This window comes from Leptinotarsa decemlineata, unplaced genomic scaffold (assembly GCF_025532065.1).
Source record: "Leptinotarsa decemlineata unplaced genomic scaffold, Ldec_3_MD MMD2_P_RNA_scaffold_2, whole genome shotgun sequence".
NCBI lineage: Eukaryota > Metazoa > Arthropoda > Insecta > Coleoptera > Chrysomelidae > Leptinotarsa > Leptinotarsa decemlineata.
The window spans coordinates 17,759,680-17,781,224 of record NW_027412529.1 but is presented as its reverse complement, the minus strand read 5'-3'; the positions used below and the strand labels follow the sequence as shown (position 1 = coordinate 17,781,224).

At 31.6% G+C, this 21,545-nt stretch overlaps 1 protein-coding gene across 1 annotated transcript; it reads right to left on the bottom strand.

Moving 5' to 3' along the window:
- Positions 1-1,588: 1,588 nt before the first annotated feature.
- Syngr (Synaptogyrin) lies at positions 1,589-21,505 on the bottom strand. Its single transcript, XM_023170522.2, has 5 exons — positions 21,345-21,505; positions 19,641-19,878; positions 13,033-13,172; positions 12,156-12,330; positions 1,589-4,544 (listed from the first exon to the last, which is right to left on the bottom strand). Exons 1-5 carry the CDS (start codon positions 21,447-21,449, stop codon positions 4,513-4,515), a joined length of 690 nt encoding a protein of 229 aa, XP_023026290.1. The 5' UTR covers positions 21,450-21,505; the 3' UTR covers positions 1,589-4,512.
- Positions 21,506-21,545: the final 40 nt, after the last annotated feature.

Genomic DNA, 21,545 nt, shown 5'->3' with positions numbered 1-21,545 from the left:
GCAATTGAAAATTTAAAAACACAACTGAAATATGCAACATCTGATATAAAAAATCAAACGTCTACCATATTATAATTATTGCAACCTGAATTATATTGGAACAATTTCAAGAATTTTATCAAGTAGAATAACTTGGCACAAAAGTGATAATATCAATTAAAAAATCGTAATTCATGAATGAATTGTGTGTATTTTCTATAATGTTATCCAATTTGGGACTGAAGAGCCTTAGGGCAAGTGTCTTAAGGCGAAACATCGATGTATACCAGTGAGGGTGACAGTGTTCCATGTAAGTGCTATTTGTTACCATTCATTTAAAGTAGAACTCACGTGAATGATATCTGATTTTTATTCCACAACGAATGTTTGAAATACAAACTGAGTAGAGAAAAGTATCTTCTGTATAATTCAGTGTTCATATAGAAGTATTTGTTTTGAAAGAATTTTTTTCTTTCGTGTAATTCAATGTTTATATGAAAGTAGCTGTTTCAGGAGGACTTTCTTTCAGTTTGTGTCTGAAAGTTACTTCTTTGCATGATCTACGCATCCATGTATAGAGTTACTTATTTTCAAATTGATTACTTCCTTCCTTTCTTTGAAAGATTCCCTCATCCTTTTTTTTTATCAAGATGGAGTAGTAGAAAGCCAAAAAACTTTCTTTCCCAAAAATCAAATAAAAATTCCTGTAAAACTCAACATTCTCTTGAAAGAGCACATAACATTAAATTCAGTTGAACAAAAGTTTCACATTCAGAAAGAAACATGTCCAACGTTTTACATTTATGTCCAAAAGGCTTTTCCTTGGAATTATAGAAGTCAATAATTGTAACCCGAATTGTATGAGCAAAATAGAAGATTTTGAACATTTATAGTCTTTCATTAGAGAAATAATTGAGCCACAATAATGTGTATGCATAGATATTGTTGAATCAGTTGAAATTTACAAGTGTAAAATAGTTATCTTTATTAACTGTATAGAACTGGCCAATACTTGATGAAAATCCATATTGAAACTCATTAATACAGTTTATTTCGCTATACCATAGCTTTCTCAAGCTTAAAATATTTTATGCTTGAGAAAGCTATTGTATAGCGAAACACTTGTCACGGTTTTTGTAAAACCCTTTATAGTGAAAATTATACAACGAACGGTATTAATGAGTGTTATCTTTATTGTCAACTTTGGTTGACATGTTTATCAAGTATCGCCTAATTCCATCACATAATAAAAAAATATTCCACAAATTGTCAAATTATTTTTCTAATTAATTCTGTACGCCAATCTGTTTCACATTTTCTGTCAAATATATCTTTTATTCTAGCATTTAAAAATTCATCCATAATCAACTCTCAGGGATTTTTAAAGTAGATACTTGTAAATCACCCAAAAGTTTTCATGAAGAAATATTTCAATTTCAATAATACTTACAAAGCAGCCTTGAATTTAGGTTTAGAGCATATTTGTAACAATACAAAAAAATCCATGGAAAATGATATAGTGAGTTGTTAAAAAATACATTATGTACCTAAAAATGTTCTTCAAAATACACCTGTGGCCAAAATTTCAGAGGTCAAAAAAAAACAGAAATAATACCAACATTTATTAATAACATATATATCCTTATACAAATAATTTATACAAGTAAATACTGAAAAATAAATAATTTTCTTTTATATATAAATTCGTTGAGTTACACCAAAAAACAAGAAATATGCTTGGCAAAAAAAAAACAATTATTTCAATACAGTTCCCTCAATATAAAATGGTTGATTATGACATCATATTAAAATACTGAAAAAAAAAAGAAAAATTATCATCGAACAACAAATTTAAAAAAGTATTATATTTAATAATCTACAGTTCTTACTCAAAATCATTCTAGAAAGTATGACTGAATCCTTCAAAGGTTCATTTTATGAAAATGAAAGTACCATTAGTTACACTGAAAAGGGGTTCAATACTGTTAGGTTAGTTGAAGTGCATGTATTTTGTTCAAAGATGTAACTCGTTGAATAATCAATGGTAAAGCTGAGAGAACAAAATAAATATGTTAGTATTCACAGTTTATTATTGCTAATGCTAAGACTATCACCTTGACAAGGAACAACTCTTCTAGGCAACACTCTATTTCACACCTTCAAGCAGCAATATGAAATTAACTATAAAGTTGTGCTAACAGTTTTAACATAATTTGGTTTCAAATATTTAGACTCAGAAGAAATTTCCACTATTGAAATATTTATCTTTGAGTGAATACTACTGGAGTTTCTTCCCAACACCAAACCGTTATTTTACCACCTCGACACGTGCTTGGGAAAAAACTCCAGTAATATTCATTAGTACACCAAAGGTTTCAAACAGTGCATCACAAGTATCATTGAGTGAGTTTTATTGTCTAATTCAAGTACCAGAGTAGGGTGATCTCCTGATCCTGTTTTTCATTATTCAACTTAATATGACAAATAGACATTTCGAGACCAAGAGAATATTATGGCGCCTGTAGGCCACACAACTGTTTCAATCATAAAAGTTAATAGTTGTTTTACTTATTTATTGTTTACTGGTTTGTGTGTATTTCAAGAAATTACTTATATTTTGAGGTATTTCATTAATACATTATATGAATATGTTATTATTGGAAAAACGAGATATTGGAGTGAAGCAGGTTTGATTAGTTTTTCCATTGTTTTCTTATCACCTGCGTTCATTTACAACTTGTGCTGGATAACAATATCAGAATATTTTATTTCCATGGGTATGAAATGAAGTTGAAACATATGAAGCTCATAATTATTCAACAACTGACTTAGTGTTGAAAGCTGGGAAGAAAAATAAAAATGATTTCTTCTTAATGGTTGGACAAGTTTATTGCATGAATTCAGAATTCAGTGCTACTTCAAGGTTTTTCAGTAGCAAAATCATTTTAAATGGTATTCATGTGTCACCAGTACAGAGCAGAATGGCTTATATTTATTTTGATAGTTTTAATCAATTCAAAAACGGAATTGAAAATATCTTTTTTCAAGATGACAGAAATAGCTTCAATTCCTTTTTCAAGTAAATCAAACCTGCCAATATGAAGTCTATTCCAAGTCATTCTGCCACCTAATCCAGTGAAGCTACTTCATTTGAAAGAGAGAGTAATAGATATCTTCTTTGAAATAGAATTAACCCTGTTAGATCTTCACTTTTTATCGCAGTTAACCACATTTCTCGTCGCTTTCTTGATACTCCATGCAATGAATTCATGCTCTTGGAGACACGGTAAAAACTCACTTGGTCCTTCATTCTATGATTTCAACAACGGACCACAATGAGTTATTGGTATTATGTTGAATATACTTTGTGAAGGGTAATATAGTCACTGTTACAATCTATGTGTGCCATGCGGACGTCATTTTGGATTTATATGACTGAATATTGGAAATTCTAATATATTTATTCAATTGATATTGATGTCTTGAGAAACTTGGTTAAGTTTTTTTAGCGACATTTTATTTCACCCTGTATTTTTACATATCTTTTATCCCTTTCACAATACCCCTTGGAAGTCTTCATTCGCAGTTGTTAAAGCTAAGATTTTATATTTATGGCACAATAAAACTTGCATCGGGTGACAATATATAACTTAGAGGTCCCACCCTGGTAAATGTATTTTAAAATATTAATTTTGTTTGTAGCAAAATAGATTTTTCAATAGGACACCTTATCATGATTTATATCAAATGTAAGCCTAGAGGTACATTAATTTTCGGTTTAGAACCGAATTTGGAGTAGTTTGCTAAGGTCAAACAAATCGGATGAATTCAAAGAACATTTACCAGCCCCGCCAAAGATTATGCAGATACATATTATACAGATTCATTTTTTTTATATAAACGGTAATCCTGGGTGCCCTTTTCAATCGCATTACTTCAAAATGTTCATCTACAAAATTCACAGTTTAATAAAAAAAATCTCCTAAACAGATTTGCTTATTAAGTAGTCTATAAATCCAGCTAATTCTACATAAATAACTCAGTTTGAAAAATATTCCACTATTCTAATGGCACACAAAGTAACAAGTCAGCAACAATTATGCTATGAGTGACATTTTCATAACATTATATTAAAAAATCCTTTGCAATACAATAACAAATTTCAAAAAGGATTTCTACATAAGCTTTCATCTTGATATTCATATACATCAACTGTACACTGAACTTTTACTAAAAATAATTATTTAATATTTCTTTATATATTTATAAATCGTTCCTACTCATCATGGCTGTGTCATTTATAGTTCATGCTACAAAATATAAAGTTAGCCTCTCGTAAAATCACAATACGGATAAAATAAAGGTTTCATTACTCGGGTAAGAATTTTTATTTCGAGGTGGTTAATACTATCATGTAAGAAATTCCTAAGTACATATTACAATTACCTTACATCAGGTCGAACAGACACGAACGCGTTCATTCCTTTATACTTGCAGAGGTAGTACCTCATCATCAGATCTGGCCTTTACAGCTCAATATGCCGGAGCTTGAAAATCGGTCGGTCCTGAAAAATTAGAGAAAATGAATAATCAACCAATATAAATATATAACAGTATAACTGATAGCTGTCTTTTTGTACATTTCTGCACAGCCCAAACGCTGACATTGATATATTGAAATCAGTACATAAATGAAAAAGTTATGTCAATTCAACGAATCTCGTCAAATATTTGTTGGGAAAACTGAAGTCCACGTGATTGATTTCGCAGGCAACAGTTTACAAAATTCAATTTAATATAACAAGATATATATATATATATATATATATATATATATATATATATACATATTTATAACAGTTATCCTTTATTATCCCAAGGGTTCTCCTAAGCATTCAAAGTTTTTGTTTTGTGCATCCCCATGGAATTATTCAAGATTTTCATTAGGTAAATTAAAATGAATGGTAATCATAAACATATTAATGTGAATATACATTCTATCTATAAGTGTAATTATGGTAGGAATTGATGAAATTATTTTTGTCTTCGAAGATTGTTTCCTAATTTTTTTTTGTTTCACCTCAAATTTTTGTTTTAATAATTTGTTTTTATTTTCCCATCCTACTACTATTCGAAGCGGTTGAATACAATAGTTTACTACTGTATGTCACTATAATATAGCATATTTTTTTAAGGAAATTTTTTCAATTTTAAATTGTATAGCATTTATTTTGTTTCGTAAAAATGTGTTTGACACCCTATTTTATATAAATGGGCTTTTAGGAATTACTTTTATACTACTTTGACATAGTTCATAATCGTTTGTCAACAAGAACTCTTTCTTAGGACAATAAACGTGTTACAAGGATCCATATCTTTATTCACATTTATATTACAAAGATGAGGTTCGTTCATATAAACTTATATATACATACACAAATACAGAAGTACAAACGTATATGTCTATTTTCATAAACTACACCTCACGATTTGATCTCCACAAACTTTATTTGAAAAATATCACATGTTTCGCTAACACAGTAGCTTTATCAAGTGATTTGAATATATGTACATCTTCATCTAGAGACACAACTGACTTTCAATTAACCATATTTTTCATAGTAACTTCACTAGCGTTAGATAGTTATATACTTTTTGGTTCTTTTGTGATCATGGGAAAGATAAAAGGCAGGCTAGGCGTTGCGGAGGGAAAACGATTGTTCGCAAGTGAGAAAAGACGTAGTCGTAGAAATGTCGGAAAGAAATCATTGATTATTCAAATAATTAGTTTCATCACATCATTTTGGAAATTTGAACGATTTCATTATAACTGAGCAACGATGACTAAGGCAAATTTATTGGGATTATTGGGAAACGTTTTGATAATGCTATTATTTTCATTTTGGGATATATTTTCTTTAAATTTATAATTTCCTTTCGTTCATAGGATTTCCGGGAAACAATTTATATCTTAACGTTTTTCAGGTTCTGTATAAAATTTCTGTCAAATATATGTCCTGAAATAATTGGTTATTAAGAGGTATGACTGAACGGACGTATCCGATACGATATTTTCCAATGAATAGCCATTTTACTTTTTTTTGCTCACTTAACCAAAACTCTGACCCATGATTGTTTTATCGTGAGTATGAATGCTCAAAGCACACAAGAATTACAATAACTCTTGTGAAAAGATAGAATAAGAAAAATAACTAGCTAGATGTACTGTAGACATGACAAGATTCAATTCTAACTGTACTGTTACAAGGTTTGAAACGTAATGGATGAATTTTACAAAATGACAATGTTCCACATCGGCAGTTTGAGAAGGGATTTCAGATTCACAAAGGTTTGTATTAACATAGGTAGGAGAGATTATAATAGCGGGTAATTCCCAAGATAAGGGATACAAGGAACAATTAAGGAATTAAAAATGTACGAGTTGCTTGAGAAAAGATATTTGGGAATATTGAATTTTATGATTAGTTAACAATACATAAAATAAAAATAATGCCATAAAACAGTCTGTTTTGTTGTACAAATTTTAGAGCTGGCAACTCTAGGCTAAATACTAAAAAATTAAGATTCACTTGAAAAAACATCATAATTTCAATAGCAAGCTTTTGAGATCGAACATATACCATTTCAGATATCCTCATGTTGGTCTTGGCCTCATCGAGTATGTGGTATTCGAAACCTGTCAATTCGTAGATTATCATTATTATATTAGTTACTTTTCGTCGTAGGTCGTAGAAAAATCATTATTTCGTTTTTTGTAGGACAAAGTCAACTACTGACAATTCTAAAAAGAGCGAAGAGTTCATTTCCACTTTTCCAACATCTGTTCAAGTTTTGGAAAGGTAATCCATTATTCCCATGAAACATACATAGTACTTCCTTGTGGATACATCAGATCAGCAGATTAATCAAACATTTATTTTTCAGTGATAACTATATCACTATATCATCAATGATGATGTTCAGTCAATGTGTAGCAAATATCTCTCTGACGTAGCCTCACCCGTTCAAAATGTGGAAACGACTGACAAGATTACCCAATGGTAGAAATATATTCGTTCCAATCTTTCTGGTATGAACTTATATGTTATTTTTTCAGGTCGTGTACAGGCATATCTCTGCAGGGGCGACGTTCGACAGATATTGGATATTTATTGAAGCAATTAGCAGAAAAATCCAAGCACCCACCATTCGATTGTACATTAAGTGATATGTATCCAATTCATGAATATAAAATAGGTTTGAAAACCAAAGTTATTTTAGTATGCAAAATGTGCAATATCGAAAAAACCATTCATCTTATAGAAGAAACCGACGGAGGAATGGACATAAATAGCGTTTTAACTTTGGCCACAGTTTCCACCGGAAATGACTTCTCTACAGTAAATGAGATGCTCTCTGTTTTAAATGTACCGTTCATGAGTAAATCTACTTATCAGCAACACCACGAAAATGTAGCTGATATCACTGAAGAGACTGCTTGGAAGGTCATGGAGGGAGCAGGTCAAGAAGAGGCTCGAATAGCTCAGGATTTAGGAGAGGTGGGTGAAAGCGGTATACCAATGATTACCGTTGTAGCGGATGGGGCTTGGAGCCCCATATTCCGTAAATTATAATGCATCTTCAGGAGTGGTAGGTAGCCAGTTGCCGTGTGCACCAAATATGGAACGAAAAAATTTTTATTTCTGGGCGTTAGAAATAAGTTTTGTGCCGTGTGCTCGCGTTCCGCGGGAATGAAGAAATTCCTTTACCTGAACACAAATGCTACAAAAATTGGAGTGAATCATCAACAAGTATGGTATCTGATATCATTGTTGAAGGTTTCAGACGGATCATCGAAATGCATGGTTTGATATACCACAAGTTAATTGGAGATGGTGATAGCAGTGTTTATAAAAAACTTCTGGAAGCTCGACCTTATGGAACACTTCTGATACAAAAAATTGAGTGTCGCAATCACTTGATGAGGAATTTTTCAAAGAAGATCCGAGAAATTTGTGGCAGGTACCTGATTATATATTATCTGAAGTCTTTCCACACGGAGAAAAAGCTTCACTGAATTGAAGATGAATCGTGTTTCTATACACTTGAAATTCAAGTAGTTTTATACTTATTCTAAGCTATAAAATCTTACTACTGAGAATAATAGTTCTCTTTTTGATTAAACATCAATTATTATTAACATGAGAAGTGTTCTTTTCTTTTATCAAGAACAGCTATTGACTCTAAGATTTGAATATACTTCGTACAAGAAACTATTTTTTCAAAAATTTAAATATATGTATTCATATTAAGTATAGTTTTCAGTAGCAAGTATAGCTTTCTTTTTGATAGTAAATTAATTATAATTACCATTAGAAATGTTCGTTTGAGAATTGATATTGATTGCAAGAAATGAATATTCTTCATGAAAGAAAAATTATATTTTACGAAATATTTATGCTTATATCAAGAACATTCGTAATGATTTTCTACTTCACACAAGTATTGGCATTCTGACAATAATGTGTTTTTCTCCTAGAAAGTACAGATTATATTTTGACCTATTACAATGCTTTTCTTTAATCTGTCTTTTTTCCTCTTATTTTTTGAACGAATTCAATTAGGAAATTGAAATGTGGAATGAAGTGTTGGTTTTCTGATTTTAGTGTCAGGTAAATAAAAAATCTGCAATTTTATGTTGGGTAAATAATCTGAAAATATACCTTTAAAATTAGGTAAAGTAGGCCCGCCCATCTCAGATGGAGAAGTGTTTTTTTCCGTGCAACTTCATTTTTATTTGTGCAATGAAATGAAGATAATAATGCACCACGATGTGACAAAACCATAGGACAAAGAAATGCAACATATCTCGGACCACGCTTATACCAAATATTACCAGAAAAAATAAAAAATATCAACAGTTCTCACATGTTTAAGAGAGAAGTAAAGAAATTCATTCTGAATACCGAAAGAGCTTTATTTTCTGATTTTGTTAATCAAACTATTTCAAACAGCAATTTAACTTAAGCATTTGTTGAGCAGACGAAAATAACTATGTATTCTGTCTGAAACTACTGTCTCTGTTAATAAGGTTATTGATTAATTCATCACTCATTATCTTTCAACGTTAGATTAAGTATTTATACAGTTAATTACAATGTATCCTTATCACGAACAAGCTATAGATTTCTATGGCTTTTGTGATTATCTTGTTTATTTTCGATAGCACTCTATGTAATGTATATCAGTGTATGCGATAATAAACATATTATTATTATTATTATGATTATTATCAAAATTCAATTAACAGATAGAAAGCGAAGTATTTCAAAAAATTTGCCAATACCTCCAGGCCTGAGGAAACTAATCAAAGGCAATGCCCGTAGACTACGCACCTCAATAAAATCTGCTACGATGTCCAGGATTAGAGAAAAAACTTCATTGGTCCAAAAAGTTGCAAACTTATGCAGAGACCTCAAGAATATTCCATCACATGTATTCGGACAGCATGAAAAATGTCAGGAGATAGCATATTTCAAGTGTTCTGTTAGGTCAAATGAAGTTGATCATATCACCAGCATGAGAGCGTGTGGTCTATTGGACGATATTGAAGTTTGTATCAACCGCTTAGTTTTAAATGCAACCAGCTTGATAGCGGATCTGGATACCAATATCGCTGAACAATACAACAGCATCATCTTCAAATTTGTTGGAGGAAAAAGAATTAACTATTCCCGTAGAAGATCCTATGCGATACGTTGTAAAGCTCCTGCTATATCATTCAATTCTGCCAGGAACTATTATAATATTCTTGGAAAACGCAAAGATCCATTTTATATTAATAGATATGTAGAAAAGATCAAAAGGAGACGCGAACTTCAGAAAATCAGGAGACGCAAGAATAAAAAGTTTCCAGAACTAAGAAGGAACATGCTCTACCAGATAAGGATTATGGCCCGGATGCTAATCCTGATCCAGATTTACTTACTGATCAATTCGAGCGAAAGAAAAAAGAGTTTCTCAATTCATTGAAAAAAACTCCCGAGGAGATAAAACTCATTGAGCTCAACACAAGAGGTCAATCTAGCAATCCTTTATGACAACAAGAGAGAAGTATTCGCCCAACAGCTTCATATTTTGGTGAAATTTGCAAGATGTGAAAGTCAACATCTTGTGCCAATAAGGTGAAAAACTTACTTTATTCAACTTTTGGAGGAAACGCAAACACCAAGTATGGAACAGAACAAGAATCATTTGCAATTAGACAATTGGAGACTGATTTTCATATCAAGGTAATATACTCTAATAACACACTAATGCAAGCATTGATTTTTTTAATTGATGAACATGATTATATTTTTGGAGCCAGTCCTGATGGGTTAATTGGAGATGACGCCATTGTTGAGGTGAAGTGTCCCAAAACTGCGTCAAAAATGCATCCCAAGCAAGCAATTGAGCAAAAAAATATAAATTTCTGTTGTCTAGATGAGAATCTACACATGCAGCTGAAACGAAATCATAATTATTACTATCAAGTACAAGGGCAGCTACACATAACTCAGCGTTCCTTGTGTTATTTTGTATTTTGGACTCCGTTGAGAATGCCAGTTGAAAAGGTGGGCTTTAGTAACATCTCACAATCTGTTATATCGAAACGAAAAAATTGGTTTTTATTCATATTTTATCTGCCTTCAACAATTTAACCTTATTTTTTAAAAAACTTTGTAATTATAAATATTGAAATTTTAGGTTGAGCAAATTGTGAATAATTTTTATTTTATGCTGCATAAAAAATAACAAAATTAATAGGCATTTTTTTTAGATTATTAAGGACTATTCATTTTGGACGAATGATATGAAACCAAAATTAGAGATTTTTTACATGGCTTGCCTCTTGTCCGAACTGATAGATCCTAGATACCCGAGGAAATTGGAAATTCGCAATTCACCACGACAGTAAACATACAGAAATGACTTTCGTTCAATAAAACATACTGATGAAAAAAATTTTGCTGCATATTAATCCTCACGAAATACATTTGACATCATATTATTTATACCTAAATAAATACATTTCAAATTGCTTTCAATTTTTTTCGTCTTTAGACAAAAACAACATATCTACTTCTCGACTGTCTGCCATAACAATACAGTTTTCAAACAATCGAACATGTATTTATCGATAGAAATATGGTTACCTAGGTATTTATCCGTGAATATGGCAAGTACCTAGATAAAACCCTGACATCTGACTATGTGCGTTTATTGCAATATGCAACATAAAGGCGGAGATTGCGCGACGACGTGCTCGCCCGTTCCGTAGTGAAATCGTTAGTAAATTGGGAGATGTGCCATTTAAAAAGTTGTCTTTGATCATCTCACTTGCATATTCTGGAACACGCCCACCGATCCGCTCGAAATTTTGAGCGGATCACACCTGCCCTCCGCTCGAGGGCATGTGTTCATTCCACTTAATTACAAGAAACCTATAGCTGAAATAATTAAAATTAGAGCTTAAGGCAACCATATAAGACTAAATAAATTGTTTCCTAAAATTTTTCAATATATTATTTTTGCAGTTTAGGTACAAGAAAATTCTTTACTGCTTTCCTGATCTTCATGAAATTTTTGAATAACTCGGAAATGTGTTTGCACTTCATTAATTTCTTCAATAAGTAATCTTCAAGTGAGTGGGAATTGGCAAATTAAATTCATTTGCTGTGAGTAATTTATATGACTGGCTGAATAATGCAGCTTATTGGTTATGCATCAAGCAGACAGTTTCTTAAATAAAAACTAGTGACTGTCAAGTTTTTCTGATTAACAGAAGTCTAAAATGTTTCCCCTAACTCCATCCCTGCCCAAAAATCCTACAGTTCTTTGTAATGTGAATACAGAACTTAGTAAGAAACCCCAGAATGTTAGACTGTGAATTGAAATAGGCAAATTCATTATATCACATTATACACCAATTTTGAATGTCCATTTGTAATGTTTAGAGTCTGTTTTTATACTGGCAGATATGACTCGAACTATAACAAGGGCCACAACGCCAATCAATTGCCTCTCTACAACTTGCATTGCAATTAGGTTGGGACAGATGAGTTAACACACTGCATTCATAACCTAGTCTAGTATCACTGACAGTTAAGTTATTCAATTAGCAAGATATTTACCTCGTTGGTTTGGTCCAGCAGAAAATGGCGGCTCTTGGTAATGTTGATCTGATTCTGGGCCACCCGGATAGGATGGATATGATGAAGTTATATTAGGATCAGTTTCATAATTTGTTTGAAATGCTGCACCAACACCCTGACGAAAACGTTGAAAAGCAAAAAATGCAGAACCAGCCTATAAAAAAATCATTTTTAGGCAACAATGTAGCAATAGTAATAATGATTAATTAAACTGAAGCGTAATAACAATGAAAATAATAATTTCTCTTCAATTAACTAACCAATATTATGTACAGGAAACTCCCAAAAAATTAAAAAACCATTAATGACATTAATGACACTTATTTAAAACTTTTTAGTATATTATGTAGAAGCATACAATGAATGATGTTAGTTTGAATTTATTTTACTGTTTTGTTTACTGATATACATTTTTTTCATTTTCTTGGTATTTCATTTTTTTCTTCATAATTATTGAGGAATTTGAAACAAAACATTTTTCAAAGACCTCAAAAACGAATGTAGACAAAATCAATAGTTATATAAATATGAGAAATAAGATCAACTGTCATTAACATTAATATACAAATTTATTTTGTAATAGTAACAATAGGATCAAAAAATTCTATGAGTTAGTTAAAAAGTTAATATTTTAAAAAATAATAAATATATTTGTCGCTTCAGGTTGTTCTTACAACATGAGCTATGTAAAAAACAAGTACAAACACATAAACAATAGTCAATTTCATATTAAAATGTTAAAACATATTGTCAATCACATTCAAACAAAACATTAAATATAGGATCATTGAAAGTTGGCCATAAAATAGATTCAGTAGCACACTCTACTTATAAAGAAGTGAGACATATCACTTACCCATGAAAATATAGAGAAAAATGAAAAAGCAATGGCAGCTTGAACATTATCAACACCATATCCATTTTCAGGGGCTACCGATTTGCTCCACTGATTTGTCAGATACCAAAAGCCCACAAAGTATAAAAATGACCAGAAAACTGCAAAAATACATATAAAAATGCTTCAAAAACATGTCACTTGAAAACTATAACTATATTTTTTTGCTGTTCAATTCATTTTTATAAAGCTCAATTTGACATTTATCCAACCATAGACTGAAATGATTGCACAAAAGATCATTATTCATATATATTTGCAAATATATTTGCTATATTTGCACTTTTCATGTAATCAAAATTTAGATTTCGTAGGTACAATTAAAACCTCGGGCGCAAAATGATGCTTTAGAAAACATTTTTCCCAAACCAGAAAAAAATTACGTTCCTCCGATACTTGCTCTGCTAACCAAGTTAGTATCATCAGAACATGAGCAACACTAACTAGTTTGAGAAAAGCAACACTAACTAGTTTGAGAAAAGTGTTTTCAGCAGATATAATCTAAATATAAATTTTTTGAAGAGAAACTGAGGAAATCCGAGTGGAGATTTTTTATTTGCGAACTAGATGAAAGCCAATTTAACAAAAATATTTTCCATGATAATATTGTAGACTGGGCCCATTAGACAAATGATTTGAAAAATGGCTCTAGTATTAGATAACTGTGGTTACATTTGAAAAAATACACTATTATGAGATCATCACAATAATTTTGTATTAACAAAATAAGTAATAAATAATTCATGCTATTATACTATTGACAGAAAGTTTTATTAATCACCAATATTACAAATTATAATGGAAAGTCAATGTTTAGAACATTGACTATACTAAAACCAGAACTGGAGAACATTTTTATATAAGTGAAAATCAAACTAACCAGAATGTAGTACTTAAAATACAGTGAAACATTCTTAATAATATATTTCAATGTTATTTGAGTGCGGAATAATTTCTTTTTCGAATTTAGACATTGTTTGAATGGCATTAGACATCAAGACACCTCTATAACACTCAGTATGATGTCAGTGAGCTCCTTTTTTATTACACGCTTTATATTAGCTTCACCTGTATGTATGTATGATTGTTTGTATGCATGTTTGTTTGTTACTCTCCAGCTCGGGATCTGTATTGACAGAATTATCGGCATTATTGCTTGATCTATTCGCGGGCAGATGGCGCTGTACGTAACATCCTTGATAGGTTGTTCAAAAGAAAATCAAAATAATAAATATAGTTTGAAAAACTAAAAAACACGCATGAAACTTGAAAGTAAAATATAAATATAGTTTAAAAAACTAAAAAACACACTTTTGAAGAGTATCAAAAAAGAGAACAAAAAAGTTGAAAATATTTTTTTTGAATAAACTTAAAACAATAACGAACGAAAAATACTAGTATTATTGTAAAAAAAGTGTGGGCGCTTTGTGCCATATTTTCTGTATATCTAGCGCCCAGGCTTTTTTCACAATAATACTAATATTTTTCGATCGTTATTGTTTTAAGCTTATTTAAAAAATATTTTCAACATTTTAGTTCAATGTTCTTTAAAAGCTCGTTTTTTAGTTTTTTCAAACTATATTTAAGTATTCTAAAAATATTTTGTAACTCTAGTGAACTATCTAAAAAAAGCACCCTAATTTAGCAAAATATATATGCTGTTTTTAAAACATCAACATATTCGTAAATAATATTCTTAAAGCAAAGCAAGCTTGACTGACCTTTTTGCCTATGTGTTTGGGATGGAATTGGACATGGAATTTTGAGGAATTTACAAAAATGGCATCATAGTTATTGCAGTCGAATTTGTCAGATACAGTACAACTCGAATGGGTTGTTTTAAAACGAGTACACTTCATTTTCACAAGTTTAAGAATAATTTTATATTATTGATTTCTAATGTGTTACTACTTATTGAGGTGATCGAGAAGCGCATATTGTCTGCATATTTTATATTTTTGCTTTGATTCTATTGTCACTAAAAATGGTGGAGGGTTGGCTGTCCTTGTTCATCTTTCACTGCCTGAACCACTGTGCATGCTGTTTTCGGCGAGTGCATTGGCTTGGGATGTGGGGGTTGAGCAAACCGGCCATCGGGTGCCTGCTTCCACGTAACCCTGCTGGATACGGGAATGACAGAATCACTTGTGGTTCTGTTATTCCCCAACTGAATGGCATCCCAACGATGGCTTAATCCTAAGGTGTATGTATCCGTGCCAAGAGGATGAATGACACTGAGCCTATCAGCTGTCTCTACGGAACATTACGTTACATCTGAACCAATTTTTTTTCGACAGATAGCAATACTGCCAACTTTTTCAAAGATTGTCGAACACATAATTTACGAACAACTAGTAAAATACTTTGATATAAATAATCTTCTGAGTCAATTCAATTCAATTCAAAATATGCTTTATTACCCAAGATATATACATCTTATTGGCAAAGTCTAGTAAAGTAAAACATGTATAAGGGACAATTAACAAATATAAACTATAAAATAATGCTTAAACACAGGAGCAGAGTATATGGACAGAACAATATTGAGTCCAGCTGAAAAGCTACAAATATAAGTACATGAATTTATGAATATTAAGTAAACGTAAATATATAATTCTACATAATGAACATTGATGGCCATTTCGTGTTGGTTTCAATAACTTGTTTACACAAAGCTACATGTCAATTATTCGATAGAGCCTTGGTAGAATTCGTCCACACTATAATAGGGCCTCCCAACAAGGAATTATTTCACTTTCTTTTTGAATTTCTTTTCATTATATATTCGTCTTAAATTAATGGGAAGGTGGTTAAATAACTTCTTGCTATTGAAAATAATAGAATTTTGTGTAAGGGCTAGAGAAGGTGTGGGAAGGGAAACAGAGTAAGACTGACGTGTACTATGAGTTGCGGTGTTACTAAATTGATTTTTATATTTTTTGTGGATAAGACACAGAGTCTTCATCAATTTGGATTTCGGAGAGGAAAATCGACGTCTGATGCAATAAACTTTCTCACAAATAGTATAAAAGACGCCTTTGATAACCAAGAAAAATATGTGAGCGTTTTTACAGATCTTACTTCAGCATTCGACTCGGTAAATCACTCGATTTTATTGGCAAAATTAGATTTCTAAGGAGTGAGAGGTGTCTGTCTGGACATGATGAAGTCATACCTTAACGAAAGATATCAAATTGTTGATCTAGGAAATACCAAAAGTGAAAAAAGAAAAATATTAAGAGGAGTGCCACAAGGGTCAATATTGGGGCCACTTCTGTTTCTAATATATATCAACGACCTACCTCACGTGATGAACTCGTCAGGCATAGAAACTATATTGTATGTAGATGATGCAACCTTGGGCAAAAAAATATATAAAATAGATGATCCTCATATGATCCATACTGACATATTACAGAAAGCTCGATCATGGTTCACACCAAATGACTTGATTCTCAATGAACAAAAAACAGAAACTCTAACTTTTGAAACAATTTACTTAAATCGAGATAACAAAAAGTCTACCAAATTTTTGGGAGTACAAATAGATTCCAACCTGAAATGGATAGACCACATAAATAACATGTGTAGTAAACTTAGTAAGACGGTTTTTGCTATCAGAAGAATCAAAAAAATAGTAAATCAAAGTGATCATTCTCTATTTTATTCAGTCCTTAGGTATGGTATAATCAATTGGAATAATGCATCAAAGGTACAGCTTAATAGAATATTTGTCATTCAAAAATCTGCAGTGAGAAGCATAATCTCTGCCAATTATGATGAAAAGTGTCGACCAATATTTGTAAAACTTAAAATAATGACCCTATATTCAGTTATTGTCTATGAAAATCTGCTTCTTGTTCAACAAAACTTGTTGAATGAAGTTGCTCACAAGGATATACACCAACATGATACAAGAAATAAATCAAACCTTGTTCCTACAGCTAATAGGTTGAAAAGAACAGATAATATAGGAAATAAGCTATACAATGCCTTATCTGCCGAATTTCGTAACTTGCCATTTAGAAGATTCAAAAACTTATTGAAGAAAATATTAACCAAATATCCTTTATATGAAATTGATCAATTTTTTGAAGTTATCCAAGAAGAAAGAGACACTTTTGTGGTCACCTCCCGAACTTTTACTCAACTTTGAATATATATATATATATATATATATATATATATATATATATATATATATATATATATATATATATATATATATAATACCTTAGCTATGTGTTTATAATTTGTAAAAGCTCACGGCTTTACATTTTAGTCAAGTCTTATAAGATTGGAATTTTATCTTGTTAACTTGTATTTTTTTTTGTAAATCTAATTTATCTACAAGCATTTAAAAAAAACTATATTGACAAATCTTACCCTCTCAAACCTATTTTAGAAATTGTATTGACGTGTCTAAAAACTGTGTGTTTCTTGAGACTAATAAATATTATTATTATTATTAACCTTCGAGATACCGGGCGCCCTCTAGTCGTAGCATTGCCTTGTCACGGTAATGCGGGGCTCTGCCGTGATTGACCTTCTTTCTCTAGCTACTCATGGGACTTTCATGGACAGAGTAAACTTAAAAATTCTTTCTGACGCCGAGTCTATACAGGAGATGGATGTCGAGTTTACGACTCCAACTGACCTCCCTGTAAATTTAATTCAGGAGCGAGTCTACAGAGGAGATGGATGTCGAGTTTACGTCTTCAACTGACCTCCCTGTAAAGTTAGTTCAAGAGCGTGTCTACAGAGGAGATGGATGTCGAGTTTACGATTCCAACGGACCTCCCTGTAAATTTAGTTCAGGTGTGAGTCTACAGAGGAGATGGATGTCGAGTTTACGACTCCAACCGACCTCCCTGTAAATTTAGTTCAGGAGCGAGAGCTTCTCAACTCCCCAACTCCTGATCCAACAACTGAACCTTAAAAAAAGGTTTGGAGGTGCAGCCAGGAAACGACTGAGTCTCCTCAAGAGCGGGGTACCTTATAAAACTGCCTTGCACCAAATTCTTGAGCGGCGTATGCAGAATCTGTCTCAGGTGGGGGAACAAACCCCCCTTGAGCAGGTTAGCAAACGTTTGCGCTCAAGTAATGATTCACCAAAATCAGAGGCGAAAAAGCCCTGCAAAGCTGAATCTAAGGCATCGTCAGGTGTAGCTGACGTGCAAAAACCCTCATAAGGGAAGGTTGTCGTGGGTGTCAAGCTGGGTTTATTTGGCAGAGTCTGAATAGGTGTGAGCCACAATACACCCTTGCGGTTTGCGGTGGAGGGTAGAATAGACCCAATCACTTTGGACCTAACCTAACCAATAAACATGGTTCAAGAATATTTCACTGAGGTATGTGTGGCTGAAATTTTGGATGCTCTGAATAGTAAATACTATCATTAGCATAACTTGTTATTACCTTTATGTCAGATATGATTTGAATAGTTAGAAGGCTTTACTTCGTATTGAGTGATTTTACAAAGTTTACATTGAAATATCATGAGTATAGCAGTCAAATGCCTTGGAAAGGTTGAAAAACATGTCACAGACAACTTTTTAATTGTCCATAGACATAGTGAATTTTTCTAGAGATTTAAAAATACTTATATCAGTACTTTTATGTTTGAAATAACCATGTCGATTCCTGGAAAACATTGCTTGTACATTAAAGAAACCTAATCTAAACTACCCACCATTGTGTATCTAAAGATTTTTTGACACCCAGAAGGCTCAGTGGATTTATGTACCCAGTCATAAGTAGCAAGTTGTAAGAAATCGTAAGCAGTTGAACACTAATTATCAGTGACAACATTCATGTACAAGCATCAAGATTCTCTAGCTCTAGTGCTCTTGGATAAAACCATTTTATGAACTGTTCAACTTTTTTGTACAGATATCGATGAAGATTCTTTTTTTTAATTATTTTCCCAAATACTGGTTGGTTCAGGTGAGCGTAGCCTACCAGAGTTATGATTTTTTAAATGGAATGCCCAGTATACAAGTACACCATTTGTTTCCATAATTTCAAGCTTTTTGAGGAATTTTTATCCCTATAATTAATATTTGGAACAGATTATAATATTCGTTAACACAAAAGCATTGGACCGAGGGAATCTTGATAACTCACGCTGTATATATTTACTCATATCTGTGCACAAGTTGTAAGTTTTCAGTAGTAACAAATGAAAAATGTGAATTGTAGATTTAAAACTTGTGACATACAACTTAAGACTGGTGCATTAATCCAACCTTAGATATTTATATTTGCTATGTCTTTGTACCTTAACTAGTTAGTTAAAATGGTCTCATTAAGTAGGTTCAGCAGACAGAAATAAGTTTGCTATACTTTTATTTAGTATGTGAGAAGGAACACTGCCAAATCCAGGGTTGCTGCAATTTCCAATTTCATAGCGAATATTAAATAATGCAGATATGCAAAAGAAGTTGGGGAAAATAAATGAGAGGGTTCAAGAAATATTAGGAAAAAATGTTATTCTTGATAATCAACTTGTGATTTCTGTACAATATTTTCAATCTTGAAATATTTTGAAAATACAAAATTTTTCTCACCTGAAAATCCTAAATCTCCTAAAACAAAATGCTTCCTTGTCTTTACAGATGACATCTGCTCAAAAAAAAATTCTCCGACTAATAATCCCATAGTAGCGAGGAAAGCAATAACACTTATCGCAACTCCATAATTGCAAGCATTCACATCTTCATTATACAGACAAACTTGCTTGCCTGTCGCTTTATCATGTTTCCAACCTTGAGATGATATACAACCGAAGACAATTACAGAGAACAGCTGTCAAAAACAAAAAATTATGTTAATTGAAAAATACTTCATATAACATTCAATGAACCTGAATGAAGTTCAATCATTAAATTATTAGAGAATCAATTTTGAGAGTGAATTCATAATATATGAATTCGAATTCAAATAAGGATGATATGGGGATTTCTTTTTTATTGTCTAATATGAATGGTTGATGCATAATAACTTTTTGAACAGGTTTACTAAGTAGAGCTGTACTTAAAGCTATCATGTACTGCACAATTCCGTTAAATCATCATCAAGTAGACCTTTTTTTTGTTATCCAATACAATACTGAGAAGTTTTTGCCCTAGGCTAGTTTTTTTTATCCCAAGTTTTGTTACATATCTTATTTGATTTTTCGATAATAATTTGCCAAAAATGGAATTTTTGACTTTTGATCTATCCATATTTAGCAAATGTTATCAAGCGGTGTATCACTGACTATACTTTGATCCATTTAAGAAAATGATTCAAAATATGACTTTTTTTCTCTTCAAGGTACTGAATAAATGATTTCTAATAGTTTGAAGCTGCTTTCAAAATAAACAAAAGCTGTTTTCATAAATCTAGTCCCTGTTATTCAAGTAGATTGACTATTTCCTCTAATATATTTGAGAAACACTTCATTTTCCGATTGTCACTAAACAGTTCATAAAAGGCAACACATGTTTCACTAGACAATAGCTTCTTCATAACTAATTGGTAAACTATTTATTAAAAATCTCACAATGAAGTGTTATGTACCTATCAGCTAATTCCTTCATTTTGATAGTGTATGATAGTGTAAGTGTAGATTTAATAGGTCACAGCTAAACAAAAGGTACACAATATTTATTTCAGGGGTTATAAAACTTGTTTCAACAGTTTGTACTATCACATTCAAGTTCAAATGTAAATATAACTAGCTGATTAACAAAAGTATATATGTATTTATATATTGAATTTTATAATGTGATTATTAATTGTATATCTTATACCTTTGTTTGTATTAGCGAATATGGGTATTTTCCATCAATTTAAGAGGAATGCAAGAGAGACAAAATAAGTTGAAAAGTTACACATGAATAGACTTAAAAACGCTATGAAAAAAAAACATTAACATAAGCATCTACGTTCGTATATTCTGAAATAAATTACATTTCTACCTATCGAGATTCGATCATTTCTAAATAAAAAATGTATTTTCACTCCAAAGGCAAGTCAAAAATTCATATACCTATAAAATTATTGTTTTCAATGAATTTAACTGTTGTTAAAAACGAAAAGTCAATATTTTCAAAATTATTTAATCTGACCCATTTCCAAGAATTTGAAATTTGGAATAATCAATAATATATGACACACCCCCACCAAAATAAACCCCTAACGCAATCGATTAATTAATGCAAATTAAGATCCAGCTCAGTTCTATGTAATTCCGTACATAATAATGAATTTCTAAATATTGAACTCACCCAGCAGACTCCCCGGAGAATAACCTGGGGTCTTTGTACGAAAGAAATAATATCAAAGGCCCCACCAGCCTTTCCGCCACCGTACGCACCACCAGCACCCTCCATATTTTGATATTTTTCTTTCTAATCTTCACAGAACTTGACGGAACAGACTATGTATATGTCAGGGTTTTTATATCTATGAACTCTGGTATATATTCA